This window comes from Helicoverpa zea, chromosome 11, assembly GCF_022581195.2.
Source record: "Helicoverpa zea isolate HzStark_Cry1AcR chromosome 11, ilHelZeax1.1, whole genome shotgun sequence".
NCBI classification, from domain to species: domain Eukaryota; kingdom Metazoa; phylum Arthropoda; class Insecta; order Lepidoptera; family Noctuidae; genus Helicoverpa; species Helicoverpa zea.
Genome location: NC_061462.1, coordinates 5,081,985 through 5,099,576, shown reverse-complemented (window position 1 = coordinate 5,099,576; position 17,592 = coordinate 5,081,985). Strand labels below are relative to the sequence as shown.

At 34.3% G+C, this 17,592-nt stretch overlaps 2 protein-coding genes across 4 annotated transcripts; both read left to right on the top strand.

Annotated features, from left to right (window-relative positions):
• Positions 1-51: 51 nt before the first annotated feature.
• LOC124634351 (glutathione S-transferase D7-like) lies at positions 52-17,317 on the top strand. 3 transcript variants are annotated; one of them, XM_047169899.1, is made up of 7 exons: positions 12,009-12,278; positions 12,658-12,799; positions 13,601-13,778; positions 14,850-14,908; positions 15,119-15,260; positions 15,688-15,852; positions 17,052-17,317. In XM_047169899.1, the coding sequence occupies exons 2-7, from the start codon at positions 12,747-12,749 to the stop codon at positions 17,190-17,192; spliced, it is 738 nt and encodes a 245-aa protein (XP_047025855.1). In that variant the 5' UTR covers positions 12,009-12,278; positions 12,658-12,746; the 3' UTR covers positions 17,193-17,317. The 3 variants fall into 3 exon arrangements, with proteins under 3 accessions (XP_047025854.1, XP_047025856.1, XP_047025855.1); XM_047169898.1 differs by lacking the exons at positions 12,009-12,278; positions 12,658-12,799 and adding an exon at positions 52-119; XM_047169900.1 differs by lacking the exon at positions 12,658-12,799 and having other exon boundaries at positions 12,007-12,278.
• LOC124634350 lies at positions 349-3,329 on the top strand. Its single transcript, XM_047169897.1, has 5 exons — positions 349-1,792; positions 1,915-2,205; positions 2,343-2,461; positions 2,700-2,769; positions 2,961-3,329. Exons 2-5 carry the CDS (start codon positions 1,915-1,917, stop codon positions 3,255-3,257), a joined length of 777 nt encoding a protein of 258 aa, XP_047025853.1. The 5' UTR covers positions 349-1,792; the 3' UTR covers positions 3,258-3,329.
• Positions 17,318-17,592: the final 275 nt, after the last annotated feature.

Genomic DNA, 17,592 nt, shown 5'->3' with positions numbered 1-17,592 from the left:
TAAAATCTTAATTACAATCGTCATCATGTTCCTATGATAGTTATCAAGTTCCTTGTTGGTGCAATAATGAGTGATTTTGTTGAGAAAGAAATATTACTGTTTTGGGAATATGTCAAACGGTAAGTGTTGAACCTCTTTTCTATCACACATGAAGCACGTGGTTTTTGCATAGAGAATCACTTTCTACGTTTACCACAGACTAAACATTTTACAGATTTGTAAATAGAACGCACAGCTGATGCACAGCCTTTTCATGCTCTTTAGTAGCGGCTCCTATTCTTGATAAGAAATTGTATATTTATTGACTTTTAACAGTAGTTACTATTCACAAAAACATTAAAAGTTTTTTGGTACAGGTAATGCAAATTCTCCGAACTTTATCAGTGCGATGGTATTGTTGTCACATGACAAGCCAGGAGAGAGTGCACTGATGATGATTCACGACAGTGACTAATAGATACAGTATATTTTACCTGCATTCATGCTTGAGAAGCAAGGAAAATTCGTTTGAGAATTCGCTTGATTATGAACTTGTTTTTGGGGACGAGACTCATGACAAAACAACATTTTTATTTTTTTATGGGATCTACAAAATTTCTAATAACTGAGTTACTTTTATTTAGTAAGTATATTAAAAGTACCTGATGACTCCGTACGAACTCTGTGATATTATAATAACTAAAGCAAATATAAGACATGTTTCTTGGACTTTTATGGGTCATAAAAACCCTTCTTTAATGAGCCTCTTTAATGAAGTTGGCTCTATTTTTCAAATATTGGTATGGTGTTTATAGGTATTCTGTTTATGTTTACCTATTTGCTGCCAAAACGCCGACCATGGGGCGTTAATGACGCTATTGGTTGTACAATATCAACATTTTATGAAACCACCATAATTATCCTTACACACGACATGATACATATGGTTACATCATAAATGAAGGTAAGAATCGATACACGGAAACGAGGTCACTAACGATGTCAAATTGCCTTTAAGCAGGCCTTTGAAAGGAAAAAAGAAACTGTTTGCTGGACGGACGGTCAGTCGCATTACTTATTCATGTCCTAGGCAGCTGGCTTTATTTCTTTTATGGGGGTTTTTCCGATAGCGTCAATTTTGAACAATTTACTTGGAAACAATGCTGTTCCTATAAGGTTTCCTATAAACTATACTTCTATGAGGGCCATAAAATTCCTTGTTGATTTTAATGTGGGATGTTATTGACGGAAGAGCGTAGTTGAAACTCTTATTACTCTTAGGGCAGATACCTGATATACGGAAAGTCTGTTAGATGCAGCATGAGTAGGATGTCCCAGCATAGGTGATGCTCTGGTTTTACATGGTGAGGTAATCTTTGCGGATGTGGTAGACCCATGATTGGTTTAACGTGGCTTTAAAGTTAATTGTGCTATGCTATGAAATGTCTCTGTATTGTTCCTTAATTTACAAATCCCAGTTATACAATCTGTAATATTGCTATTAAGTCATTAACTACAGTATCTCATGGTGCCATCGACGTTATAAAAGGTTTTGATAAGAAACAATGCCAAATATTTGAAACTATTTGCAATTTTGGGGGGAATTTACGGGCAAAGATTCCAATGCTTTGACAAATCCTTATCTTTTGGTTCACCCTCTGCCATTATTGCAAGACAATATGGAGATAACAGTAATTTTTCTATGGAGTGACTGGTCGAGGATATACTATAAAAAGACAAACCAGGGATAAGTGGGCATCAGTTCCTTCAAGGACTTCACTGGGATAAGATCAAATAGCCACATAGAGAAAAAGTAAGTTTCAGATCCGATTTCCTACTTAACATAAATTCTTGTCTTATATAACATTAATTTTTTTCGTTCATCTTTGAATTTTTACTATCCTACTTTCATAATTTGCATTTACTCCTTTTCAGATGTATCGATCACTACCACTGCTTCTGGCTTTGGCCGTAATGGCGTTTTCAGCAGAAATATCTTCATCTTATGCCTTGTTAGAAAAACAAGCTGCATTCCAACCTGAACTAAAAACTGAACATAGAGACCATCCCGTACATGATGATAATGCTGAACATCCAGTGTATAGACCAGAAGACGGGAACAGAGGCAGAGCAAGGATTGAACCAGTGAAGCCGTTTGGACCCGTCATCAAACATGATGCTATGTTATCTGATCAACCTTCTGCTTCTACGGAAGTAAACAGACTTGTGAGTATAATCATTACCTACCTACATAAAAGCATTTTTAGCAATCATTTCGTCTTTGCTTTCAATGAGAACTGACCAAATCATGTATAATTATAATCGTATGTGGAGGCGTATTAATATTTTCCTTTTGTTTTCAGGGTTCAGATGTTGGTATTCTCGACAATGGATACGTCCCTGGTACTGCTGATGTAGCCTATCCTGATATTCCATACGCTCCTGGCTACCCTTATGCAATTGGCTACCCTGAATCTAACAAGTAAATATGTTTGTTTTTAGACTTTCCTATCTTTGCAAAATTCTTTGAAGGTCCTAACCAATTAGCAGTTGCTGAATATCCAAATACTTTCTTCTTAACTTTACGATGCTATTCTATGATTTTTTGTTGATTTTTATTTCACTGATCGTGTTTATTTTTGTTACATATTTTAAGTAAGTTTGTGACTTAAATCGTTTAGCAAAGTAATTTGTTGTACTTATAGAATATTTTGTTTCAGTTACGATTACCTAATGGAGCCTGATACTTCTACCTTCGGTCTTCTGTGGAGTCAAATGCCTTACGCTAGAGTAAGTTTTACTATCCTTACTAATCGATATAGATAATATCTAAATTCTGTAGCCTTTAAAATCGAAGCTTTACCTATCTTTACTTATCTGCCTTACCTTATTCTTCTACTTCCTGCCCTTTTCACAATTTGTGTCCTAAATTCTGGTTTTAATTCTTTGATGTCTCTATTAACTGTCACTTTTATTTCCAGACTATGGTCAGTGCTGTCGGTCACACGATCACCTGGATTTTCAACAGCATCTTCATTCTTATCATCGGTTCTCTCCTGACAGTCGGTGTTTGCACTTATACGAACTTATGTTCTATCGCCTTCCACGGCGTTGGGCCTATCCATGAAGAAATGAGATCTCTTATGAACCCAGAAAAGTTGGAAAAGATTATTCACGCAGCAGACTTCGTGAAGTCGGCTATAGACAAATATCAGAAGATACAGAAAGTTAACGACGCTGCTGGTATGAGAAAACGTCGGGCCATATTTAATTACTAAAAATGATTTATTTCCAAATTAATTATTTTGAATTCAGATTTTATATATTTTTTATTAAAATGCTTAAAATTATATTGAGTTTTAGTGATTCTTCACCATCCTTCTAAGCAACACAAAAGCTTGCTACACAAATGCTACAATATCAACATATTGTAGTATTTTGAAGCATAAGTAGCTAAAAGATTTATTTAATCACAGTCTACTCGTGGTCTTTCATATAAAAAAAAAAATATGTAGTAGATTATTCCCTGCAGTTTTCTAAGAACTGTAATCATGATATTTTTAAAGACTGTACTACCATATTAAGTTGTAATGGTGCACTGCTAGAACAATACAAAAATAACCCTATGTTAATTCACTGGAAAATCATATCTTTAGTTATTAAGTACACATATTGTGTAAATTGCAGTTACCTACAATAAACAATGAGCAGGTATAAACTAAGGCTAAATAACTTTAATGGCTATTGTTATGATAATCTTGGAATGCAAACTACGAAGCTAGCTAAACAAACATTGTGTAAAGTAAAATGCTCTTGTTGGTTAGCTAGACTTGCTTGATAAAGCTGAATTGATAGAAAAAGCTTTTACTATTGAAAACATCGTGTGCAGTGGCGACCTAGTAGTTATAGCACCGCCCTCTCAAGCATGAGGTGCGTACGATTCCAGGTCAGGCAAGTACACATGTAACTTTTCTAAGTCATCTGTATCTGTAACTTGGACACCATTACTGAGTAAGGGTGAGATGAAGTATGGGGTAAAGTGAAACATCTTGAGAAAACCGGGACTTTAAAGTCTGAAGTAACCGACCTCCTTAAACAGGCGTGGTGCTGGATACTCATTCCTTTTCTGAAAGAGAATGAATCTTCGAGACAATAATTAAAACACAGTACCTACTTGCCCCTTTACACAAAAGTAAGGTAGATAAGTCCTTAATTTAAATGTCGGAAACAATAAAATAAACAGACCTAGCGCCTAGCTCATTATATCATTCAATTAGTGGAATCCACAGCAATTTGTAATCCTTACAAAGCATGATTTTACGTAATCCAGTGGCATGTGATTATGAATCATATTCATAGTTAAAAGGCCGTGTATTCAGTTAACCTAAGTAGGTACGGTCATGATGACAGGCAATACTTAGGTCAAGGCCTATAATGGAAACGTGTTATTTAGCATACTTTATGTACTTAATTATAAAACTGAAATGATGTAAAATTTCCATGGCCATCCAGGAATTTCCACAGCCATAGACGAAAAGTCTGTCTATTCGTCATACTCTGGTAGTAGGTACTTTTTGTCACTACCGAGCATAGTCTTTACACACTGGAGGCATATGGACGCTTTAAAAACACAATCAGATTAACAGGCAATGACAGCACTACCTACGTACATCTTACAGCCCTTTCACACGGCCGTCCAGTTTTGCGGGTCCGGCATTTTACTGTATTCTGCAAAACTGAACTACGTGTGAACACAGCGTCCGTTTTTGCAGGATTCTCGCTTTTTACTAGACGTACGATCCAGTTTCAAGCGACAAAACCGAATCGCACAAATCGACGGGAACAGCATTTTGTAGGATCCTGCATGCGGTTTGCTCGTGTGAACACTAGCATATAATATCTTTTGCGATCAAATGGGATCCTGCAAAAAACGTCATCCTGCAAAAAACTATACTGCCGTGTGAAAGGGCCGTTAAGGAGACGCTTTATTACTGTCCCACAAAAGTAACACGATTTGGATTTGGGTTTCAATCGAAACGAGCTATAAGAACAATTGTTAGAATTTCACAACGGGTCTCATGTAGGGATTACTTTAAAACATTGGGAATTTTAACTGTGCCTAGTCTATACATATTGGTCCTCTTAAGTCATTTTGCGAAGTATGTACATGAGTTTGAAACACAAGAGGAACGTGAGATTAGAGAGAGCACGCGAAGAAAAACCTTTAAACAACATATAGTTCCTAAATTTAAATTAGTAGAACATTGCTCGAAGTACCAAGCAGTAGAAGTTTTTAATAAGTTGCCATCTGAACTTAAAACACTTATTTATAACACCCACCTGTTCAAAGCAAAGTTAAAAGCCTTTTTATTAGAAAAATGTCTCTATCATATATCGGAACTAAGTGATGTTACAAAATCATAAATGTACCTATTCTCTGTTATTTTATATTTTGGTATCTTTTGACATTAATTCATATTTAATATTGATTTATTGTTTATTGTAATTTTTATGTGCATATTATGTAATTCTACACAATAGAAATTGTTACTGAATAAATAAATGATGATGATCACTTAGAAGTCTAGCTTCTTGTGATTAATTTGTTGCTTGACCTATGAGTTATGACTAACATAAGGTCCTTCTATAGGCACAATTGTACATATAACTCTAGTACCTAGAGTTCACCTTGATTTGATTTTATCTGATTGCGTGTCAAGTCATGACAAAGAGTACAGAAATTGTGGTGAAAAAATATTATAATGTATTCTTACCCTTATCTAGACACACGGCAGTGTGTCCGCCAAGTTCGAGCAAAAAAGGCGACACACCGGCCGTGGGTTATATTACACGAACCATTTCGGGCCAAATTCGACCCCCCTGTAACTCAAAATCTATTTTATTTACGCATATCAAATTTCTAGTATCTGTTGAGACCCCCTCACTTATCTAAAATACAAAATTTCATTAATATACCTATTGTAGGTCTTGAGATATTGACGTCAGAAAATCGCTATTTTTACTATACACTGATTCACTTATTCACTGACTCACTCATCAAAAACCTAGACCACTTCCAATGGTCGTATTGACTTGAAATTTGGCATGGAGGTAGGTCTTTATGTCAAGGTAAAGGGAAAAATCTGAAAATGGCCAAGTGTGAGTCGGTTTCAAAATAATGAAGGTGTTTTATACCCGGTGTAAATTTATACCCCTAAGGAACTAAAACGAACTAAATTTATCTATATTTATATAATATATCTTCGAATGGTACAAAGGTTTGTATTTAGTCAAAGTAAAGTAAACATCTGAAAACGGCCAAGTGTGAATCACTTTCGAAAATAACGAATGTGTAACTTTGATCCACGAACATAATATATGATAACATGTCTTGTCAGTCAGTTGGTAAATCTAGACATAGTTAATCTAGTTCATTTCTTTGTAAGAAACATAGTGCATATTAAAAAATCTAAAAGATAGTATAAATGAGACATTTCTTTAACTAACTTCATCATAAGAAAAAAATAAAATAAACAACCTTACAAAAATAAATGAAATCCCACCCAAAACAAAAATGTGAAAGACTGCCAAGTTCGATAATATGGGAATGCTTCGCCTATAAAAGAAGTGAGATCTGAATAAGTACCAAGTTCCATACACATACCTCAGTTAAAAATAGTTACTTTTTAATGATGATTACTTGGCAAGTTTTAATAGAAAATTAAATACTTGATTCATTGCGTTTAGTAGGTTTATAACAAGGTGTATGAAAACTTGCCAAGTAACATCATTAAAAAGTAACTATTTTTAACTGAGGTATGTGTATGGAACTTGGTACTTATTCAGATCTCACTTCTTTTATAGGCGAAGCATTCCCATATTATCGAACTTGGCAGTCTTTCACATTTTTGTTTTGGGTGGGTATTAGTATTATAAAGGTTAGGTAAGGTGAAATTTTCCGACTAAAAGCGAATACATTATGATTATCTGATGGATCGTATAATGGTTATAAAAATAACATTTTATCTTGATTTCTTAAGAAACGACGACGACACGCTGTTGTGTTTATAGAATTCTTTAGAAAATCAACTGCGTCTCTGGAACGAAAAAAATCCCATAAACCATATAATGATATAATTATTAACTTTAATGGAAACACCGTCCCTCTCCTTGTGAGAGGAGGCCTGTACCCAGCAGTGGGACGATATAAAGGCTGTAACAGCAATGGAAACACTTAACCTCTTTTGCACGACTGTTGTATGAAAACTGCATATCATAGGGAAAATCGTTGCCAAAAATGACAATCAAAATCTCAAAAATATGCGTTAATTCCTTCCGTCCTGTGTGTTTTGTGAAGTCATCTGTTGACTCATTGTCCTTGAGTGGAATGTGAGATATAGTGATTATAAAGTCTGTATGTGTATAATCGGCTTGTTGACACAAACGATTCATTGTTTTTAATAATAGATGAACTATTAAATGTATGTAACTACTTGTATTTATGTAAATGTAAGACAACGGACAAATAGTGTGGTGAATCATTTGTGCGAAGCTACGATCGGCATCCATGCCTTGTAAATTTTTTTATTGTTACAGTTGCTACAACAATACCTACTTGACATTATTGTTGATCAATAAAATACATTACTTATTAATTGCTAATTCCTCTTTGTGTCATACATAATAAGTTAGTCGAAATCACTCAATTACCTACTTACATATATCGAGGCTTTAAGTTGGAGTACTCGGAACTATAAACGATATTTATAACTGATCGGGATTTAAACGCGATACGGTATATGATAATGGAACGTGTACCTAAAAGAAATACGCATAAAGTGTGTATGTATAGCTTAAAATAATATACCTAAGTGATATAGTAAAATAATCCTTCTAAAAATAAAACAAAGATAAGAAAATAATACAGACACAATAATGACAATTAAAAATCCTTTATTCTCACAAAGAACCAATTTAATTGTATCTGACACACAAACATCCGGTCAATGGAACATATGTACGGGCAATGTGTCATTGTCGCCTTATCTCGTATTTATATATCAGCACTTATGTTTTGACTGCAGAAATATCTTTCACCAGCACTGCCAACTGCAGTTTCATTTTCACTTTATTTGGAAACAGACTTATCAACGAGAGTGCCGCTACATTTAATTACAGAGATTCGCTTATCAGTATTTTTATCTTCGCTGAAGTGAGGATCATACTTGATACCGTCATTCGTGCTTGGGAACCGGGAACCGGTGGGTCTCACTCACAAAATGGGCAATTCAAAAAGTAAGAAAGTGAAAATTAGTGACGAACAAACGCAAAATGTGACGAAGAATAATGAGGAAACCCGTGAGAGGATTAATTCGCTGAAAACTGATGTATCTGATGTGGGTTATAAGAATGTGAATGATGGATTTGACAATGGAGAGAGTAAAGACAAGGATAATGCGAGTAGTGCGTCTACGGTGGAAGTGCTAGATGACAAGTGAATAAAAAGACATTTTAATTAATGTGTATGGATGATCTTAAAAAAGTGACGAAACAAATTGTTCGTGTATAAAATTGGATAAATAAAACTTTTTTATTAAGTTGTTTGTAATGTAATGCTGTGTTTTATTTCGATTGGGACCGATTTTATGGGCTATGAAATAGTGAAAAAAATATATTTCAGTGTTATAGAATTGGTGACTTATTGCTTATAGTATTATTTGATTGGATGATTGGATTATGTTGGTACATGCTATGCTCTTCTGCATCATGCTGTAATTAGAATCTTAGATGATTGAATAAAATCTCATCACCTACATAATGATATTCTAATATTCAGCAATCCGGCAATTTTACAAATTGCATAGGTTTATAGTGCAGTACCTAATTATTATTTTTTGCACATTCTATACCTACTCAATAATAGTTTCCACTGAACATGTGGTATTATAAAATACCTAACATCGATAATAATTGACGTAATAATAATACCTTTTCAAGTTAGTGATAGTGTAAATCCCCCTGAATGCTCAAACACATCTTTGATATCAAGCCGTCATACTGTCAGTGTTCAAAATTAGTTCAAAATTAGCAGGATTAGTTTCAATAGGGTCCTACAACGCTATCAGTAGATAATTCAGGGTAAAAATAACCCTTTTTGGCACCCTGGTCATTAAACTTTAAGGTCCCATTAAAAGCACTTATAATGGTCCATATTATCTTCCTACTGCATTTTTAGGTTTCCTCTTGATTTACAATAGAGAAAATGTTCTCTAGTAGCTGTAAAACACGTTATCCACCTGACTCCTTGGTAAAAGCATTGGTAGGCATGGAAAAAAGTAGGTATCTCTTCCATAGTCACAAGTGTTTGTAGGTGACACACTGCCGTGTAATCTTCTAAATATGGAACTTATTTCAGACAAAGAACATGTGTGACGAATATTATAAACCAGATGTTAGTGTGAATAATAAGTAAATGAATGGTCTTGTCCTATATAAAATATACAGAACGAAGATATAAAAACTGCAAATAAATATGCAGTTGACATTGTTTACAAAAACATAGACGAGAAAGAAAGAGATAAGGATTTATCTGCGTGTGAAAATTGTTAAAGTCATTTCAAGTACAGTATGAGTCAATAGATCACTGACAGTTCTTATCTTGCAGACCAATTGTTTCCCAGTGGTGAAAGCAAGACTGAATAATACAATGAAGCAGCAGATTCCTGTACTATTATGTTAGTAAATGCTTTGCCATATCCCTGTCATGCCATATGTCTCTTTCTATCAATATAGTTATGTGATTCTTTTATATGGTTTTAAAAGAAGTGACGAACAATGGCACGGTCAGCTCTGTTATTACTTACTTATAGTTCCTGTATCATCCATAACTACCATATTCCATGGATACCGATTACCACAGCACTCATAACTAATTTGGCACAGATACGTCAATCATGTTGTCTAAACCTCTCTTCACCTAAAAAGATAAGTTCGATCGGTACATTCCAGGAATGATATAATCGATTTTCAATAAATAAAAATGGATTATCATTATTGTAGTTGTTAATCTAATTATCACATTTTTATGAATAAAAAAGATTATTGGTTCTTTGGAATTCTGCCGTAGTACAGATCTATAACTTGTAGCTATGTAATTTTTGTGATCACGGATCCAGAGTGAGAGAGTGAAAATACTTTTATGCACAGATTATGGTCATCATCATCATCATCAGCCTTGTCACTGTCTCCAAGAAGGGCTCAGGCATCCTCACAAAGAAAGACTGTGATAACTACCAAGATTGCTCAAGGAGGATGACGATTTCAGACTTTCTTATGACTTGAGTTGCATTCGGTTTAACCACTATTGCAGGCATCAAAAAGCTTTTAAGACAAGAATAGTCTCTGTAGCGATAGAGAATAGAGAAAGAGTCTACAAGACGAAGGACCTTATGTAGACTGCTGAGTTGATATTAGACATTAGGTAGACTAGAAGACGTCAACAGAAAACCTGGGTGGGATATGTGTATGCTATCTCAGATTGCAACTAAATCAGCTCTGATTATGAAGCATTAAAATGCGTGAAACAACAGCTGGTATACATGTATACCATAATGGAATGACCTTGACCTTGAACAACATGTACAGCAGTCACATTGCATCGGCACAATAATATAACATGTAAGTTATCTGTTGAACAGAAATAACATGCAATTCATGTGAGCCCCGCGTTTATCGTACCTACCGTATGATTTTGATACAATAATATTTTATTAAGGGGTGGAAGACACTGAATTTTAACATTACCTATTCTTATTTTTGGAACGTTGACTTTTGATAGGCGAGTTGATTGATCTATAATATAGACGAATTTCCACTCTCTTTAGAGTAAAGAACTTCAGTACTAATAAGAAGGGCTAGAGAAGAAATTGCGCTTACTTTTAAGTGTTAGATGATATCTATGAAATAAAAAAATGACATTAATAAAAAACCCGATATAAATATCAAAAATGAACCGCGAATGGCTGACTTTTTAAACATTATTGTTTCTGTCCTACGCGATACTGCTAATGAAAACAATTTTATCTTTGTGACTGTAAATAAAATTATTATTATTTTATCAAGGATTTAAAGGCAACTACATAAATATGGGTATTTCATACTTTTTGGACTAACTTAACTTACTATATTATCCAGGATTTAAAGGCAACTGCATAAATATGGGTATCTCATACTTTTTGGACTAACTTATTCTTATAAACAAAATTTAAAACGTCTTTTATTCATTGAAGATGAGTGACTAAGTAAATATCCAGTGCAGTCTATGGAACTAGAAAAAATGATACCAGTTGTATGATAATGATCAGCTTTGTTTGGGGATAACAGGCTATTAAAAGAAGGCTTATCACGCATTATAATGACATGTGTAATGACAAAATATTTGCTTTTTGTGTCAACAGCATGATGATTCAACCTAAGATCTGCTTACGTGTGAATAATTTGACACACAGATTTTGGTAGGTGTGGTAAGTAGCAGCTCTAAGGAAATGCAATGAATCAAGGTTATTATCTCATGATCTGTGTATTTAGCAAAGGTATTGTAAAATGTTGAATACTATGCAGATATATTTTTTTATAAGGATCGGAAAATAACTATGGTGAATGTATTCAGTAATTATGTATCACAGTTTACAGATTACAATCCCTTTGATGCATTGTTATTCCATCCATTCACTATTTACCTACATTAGGCACATATTAGACGCATCGACGCCGTCGAGCAAAAGCTCTCAAATTCAAATGTAATAATTTTATTTAGAAATACATATAAAATGTCTCAAGTATAACATGACCTAGACAATACTTTTCATATTGTCACTAAGTGTTAAAAGATCCCATACAACCCTTTTCAGCCATGTAACAAAAGACTTCAGGTAATAAGTAGGTATTAATTTCAGTATGATGGTCACGATGACTTGTCGTTATGATGGCACCGCCCAACGTTGCTATGGTACCCATGGCCATAACAGGTTTCGTTCACAATCATAACAGACTTGTTATAAATCAGTATTTCTGTGGACAGTGGTTGACGCGTTGACTTTCGTCCGTCCGTGGAAAGCTCTTTCGCACAAGTTGTAACTTCAACCTACGTACGTTTCACCGTAGGTTCATTTTCCAAAATAAATAAATAAAATAGTGTGCGTACATTTTAATATTTTTTTGGTTGTGATAGTGTCACAATAAAAATTCAAACTGGGCCAATGTATGGACAAAACTGTTGTAGAAAAAATTCAAAAAGCGAAGTGAGTTTTGCGCGGTTTTGAAGATTTCAGCTGCGATTTCGCATGATTGTTATTATTTTGAATTTTATTTACTTGCATATTTCAATTGTTTGATTTAAAAACATTAGAATACTTTTCTTGCTATTTGAGATAAAAGTTAATTAAGTACATTATTTTTGTTGAGTGTTTAAAAATTAAGATTTTCTTTGGATTGTTAACTTACTGTGGATTGATTTACTTAGATCGATACAACTGCTATTAGTGGCCTTTTTTATGCATTGTATTACAAAAAGTGTTCATAAATGCAAAAGGCATGCATGCGATACAACAATTACGAGGTTTTTTAATATCTCCTTGCTTTATTTTTACTTACGCTAATTCAATATTATTATGGCTTCAGATTTTATAGATTTCAAAAACTTCAACTGCAGAGCTTCCAGATTACATTAATTAATTTATAAAATAATTAACTATTAAAATCGGTTCACAATGAGGGGCATTGCATGTATATTTGCCTTATTACTTTCGATATATATTTCCGGGTAAGTTTTTTTTTATTAAAATTCGGTGGTGGATGAGTGAATTAAAATTTAAATGAGCACAGGTTTGTGGGGCAGGGAGTTGATCCTTCGGTTTCGAGGAGAAAAAATGGGACACAATGTCTGAATGTTTAATTCACTGTTATTTTAAGTTATAACATAAATTATTAAGCATTAATAACTTGCATGCTAGTTTTAGTACAGACTGTAAACTAAGCTTTGAAGCTAGAATAATTTATAAACACGCAATGGTAAATAGGAATGTAATAAAGTAAGATTTTCCTTCGTTCCTGCACTTTGGTTTATGGTTGCGGTTTCGCTGATTTAAGTTCATTAACTGTCAAAAAAGTTTGCAAACTTGTTTGGGTTGTTCGTCTGCATGATTTTCCGTAACATTTAGTCGTAACTAGCATTTCTAATCATGCTACATGCAGGTAATTTTCATTGGAAATACCTATTATTTCAAATCCTTGTGGTTATTGTCCTCTATTATATGGGTCTTGACTTTCGACATGTAGATGAATTTATTAACAGGGAAGATGGCTGTGTATTTGTTTGTAAAAATATGTAAGAACCAACGAAGGTCAGCCTATTCTCTAGGTACGATAGATACTATATTAACTTGTACAGATTTTTTAATCAGAAGGTATTGTTATAAGTAAGATTCCTCGATCTCCAGGTCTATATGAAAGGAAATAACTGCGACCAAATTAACATGCACTATTTTGGAGTTGGTTCAAAACGATGATCCGCTTTCGTAGCTCACAAAAGTTTTTTATTTAATAATGTTTATCTTTTTGACAGCAACGCGGCAGCCCGTTCTAAAGGAAAGATGCCGAACCAGCCGATAAAGCTTTATTACCTGCCCCCCTCCCCACCATGTCGCTCCATCATCATGGCTGCCAAGGTTATGGGGATCGAACTGGAACTGGTCCTGACGAATATCATGGAAGGAGAGCATATGACGCCTGATTTCCTAAAGGTATGTGAGACCAATGTTTTAGGGAAAGCGATTGAAAATACGAGGTACGTATTAGATAAAAAACAAGAGATAAACATACAAACGTATAGGTCAAATTGAGAATCTTCTTTTTTGAAATTAGTTAAAAATAAAATTGATTACTGCCAAAAAAAAAAACACAAGTTTCTAGGAGCGAAATGACTTTACCATAAGGTTGACAAGATTGCATAGCTAATCTCGATTGCGTAAGAGATTCTTCCTGCACTGGCTTATACTCTTAAAGGAAGATTAAATTGACCTACCTACTTTAATTTATTGAGGGTTTCAAATTATGCTCTAGTACAGTTATAATATAAGAGGTATAAAAGATTTGGTTTAATTGTTACTGAAATGAAAGTGATTAGGTACTACTATTCGGTTTTATTCCCTCCTGTTCAATGATCAGGATCAAGGTCTATTGAAATCATGACATCATAATTCATGACGATATTAACTACGTGATGTGTGGGTCCTTCTATAAAAAGTACCTACTCTTGATTTTCGTAGTGGGTGTACTAAAGAGCTGAATTAGAAAATTGAATGATGAAATCTGATCTAATTATTGTTTAATGTCCTTTTTCAAGATTGCTTTTGTTTTGTAAATATCTACATTATGGTAGGAAACATCATCATCTGCCTAACCTTATCTCTACTATTTTGAGGTCAGCTTCCAGTCAAACCTTTTTTTGAATTAAGAGATACTTAGCTCTAAGTGAAGATAAGAGTTCCACCTAGTTGTAGCCGGTTAAACCTAGGTGCAGGTGGGCTTTCACCGTAACTTACCAAAATTGCGAAGATTGAAATTCTGATAATAAAATAAAACCAGAGCAAATAAAATAATGCAGATATTCGTAGAAGCAACATTGTCAACATCGCGTGCTGACATCGCATTTTTATTTGTGCTAGCAATAAATCATATTAGGGTTCCCTCCTTCACGAAATGAGCTAAAATAACTTTAACGTTAGTTTGTCGTTTGCTAAATTTAGATTACCCTAGTTTACGACTTTCGTGAAAATGTTTATTTTCTTAATGTTTGGTTTTGTTGCTTCTAGATGAATCCACAGCATACTATACCGACTATGGATGATAGCGGATTCATTTTATGGGAAAGGTGAGTGTTTGTAGTTTTTAGTACCTCAAATAGATTGGAGCAAAAACACGCTAATGTACTTTATTCCTAGTTACTATCAAGATAAGCAAGATCCCTAACATATTGTGATAAGTCCATTTCAAAAAAATCGTTTGGGTCATCTTTAGTTTTTATTAACAATCTTAAACCAATCTTTCATTACAAAAAATATTGATTTGTGCTTTCTTTCAGCCGTGCAATCCTTGCTTACCTGGTGAATGCTTACGGCCGTGACGATTCCCTGTACCCGAAGAATCCACGCCTACGAGCTATTGTGGACCAGCGACTTAACTTTGATCTTGGTACCCTCTATACGAGATACTATGCTCTTTATGTAAGTTGATAATATAGTAATTTACAAAGATGTTGTAGCCACAAGGCTAGATCAAAAAATCATGTGAAATTATTTCCGTACGTAGATTCCCCTACGTAGCTGTGGTTCTAAGGGACATGACACCGATATGTTATTAATTTATTAAATCAATTTCGGCCACCTGTATGGTTGAACGACTTACCAGGGGGAGCTCTGATGTAAGTTTAGAAATAGGGGGCCAAGCAGAATAGACTCTCACGAACAAGGTACTGGAATAGATTGGTGTTCCTAACTGGCACAGGCATAATCACGTTACGGGGCTTCAGTCACGATAAAAGAAGATTGTAATATAGCCCCACACAATATAGGCCGACTAAAAGTTTCATTGATGAGATCTAGGTTGCTGTAGAGATCACATACAGATTATAGACGGGGTTTTCCCTTCCAGGTACCGATTCTATTCCGTGGTGAGGAATATGATGATGACAAGGCAGCTAAACTAGATGAAGCATTAGGCTGGCTGGACACCTTCCTAGACGGACGGGCCTTCGTTGCTGGAGAGAATCTCACGATCGCCGATATCTCTATTATTGTTACTATCACTAATCTTAACGTAAGTTCCTTCGTTATTACACATTATTACCGCAGACATAAATATTTTGCAAGTAGCTTCCACCACCGGTTTCGCCCTCAAGCAAACGAACAAATAGATTTTTGCTTGAAAATATTGGTATTGATTGTCAGACCTGATCCGAAACATCGATGTCAATGGTTTAAAAATGTGTTTGTCTCCATAGGTTCTATTGCTTTTTAATCACAGCAGTCTGACTTAGTTGCCGTAGTCAAATCATCTAAAGATGGAAGCTTATGTTCGAATCTAGTCTCCTGTACTCTTCTCTTGAAGTACAGTTATGAGTTCTTCTATATCAGGAATAGCGCCATATATTATTATGGTAGAAGATAGATATAATACTCTCACAAATCATTTCAATTGATCAATGGCAGTAAAATATTTTCCTTGATATCTTGTATATCGAGAATGCTGTATACATTTCCTCCTATTGTGAAGCTAATGTGTTGCTCTTGTTTGTTGATGTTTTTCAACATTCTTGAAAGGTTTTTATCTGATCAATGAATAGCAGATACTAACGAAACATTTGTAACATCCGACTGTAAATACCTTTGGTATAAACACTGCGATTGAGGGAGTATCCTAAGTTTGAATGAACATAGTTTTTTTTTTATATCTCACATTTTTTATAAGAAAGAAATTCAAATAAATTTAAAAAATCTGGTAATGTGATTATATTTACTGAAGTGTCTTAAATATCCAAAACCAACAAATATACATGATTGAAGGTCTTCGATTACAGTTGCAGAATAAACATGATTTCGAATTTCACACTTAAGAATGTTCAGGTATCAATAGAAAGTTACACTTTTTCCTTTGATAAATTATGTATGAATAGAAGCAACTTGGTATCGATTTCAAAACCTAGAACCCAAGTGTGCAATTTCACAGAACATAAGATATTTTATTTTAGATTTCCAATTTGTACCAGTACACCAGGTATTAGGATATATCCAAATGGTAAAAGATCATCAGATTGTCAATTATCATGGAGCATAATATACACTCTCAACAGCAATAAACTTTGTTTTATGACTAGCCTTAAGAAGGCTATCCTTATTACAGCAATTATATTTTTTGAAAAATATTAAGACCTAATTGCAGCGTAGGTACATATTAAAGGTGGCTCCATCATGACCCCGTAAAAACAAAGTATCTTTAACGAACGTCTTTTGTTTCAGGCCTTCGGCTACGACTTCAGTGCCCATGACAACGTAACAAAATGGTTCGAAAGGACCAAGAAGGCTTTGGAGCCATATGGCTACAAGGAAGTCGATGAAGCTGGAGCCGATATATTGGCTAACTTCTTGAAGAAAGGTTAATTACTAAATTAAGTTTAATTTCTTTAATTAACTAATAAAATTTTCTTGCGGAAAAACAGGTTAAAATATTTTTTGTGATTGTCTAATTTTGTTTGTTTATCAATAAAGATATATCTGCATTCTTATATACTTGTTTCATTGTAATACAAACTATTAAATTGAGAATGAATGACGATATAAAACGATTCTAAAAAGCTTTGCATATCAGTAAGAGCGTACTTTCCATATCAATATTTTCATAATAGACGGTAGTAAAAGCGTGGTACTAAAATGGTACGCTACGATACGCGTTAATGCTGTAAGTAGGTACCTATACTGACAATGTTGCCCAGCGTATCCTGTATCACATAAGTTCATGTAGTCAATATGTCACAATAATTAATCAAGGCGTTAACCATTC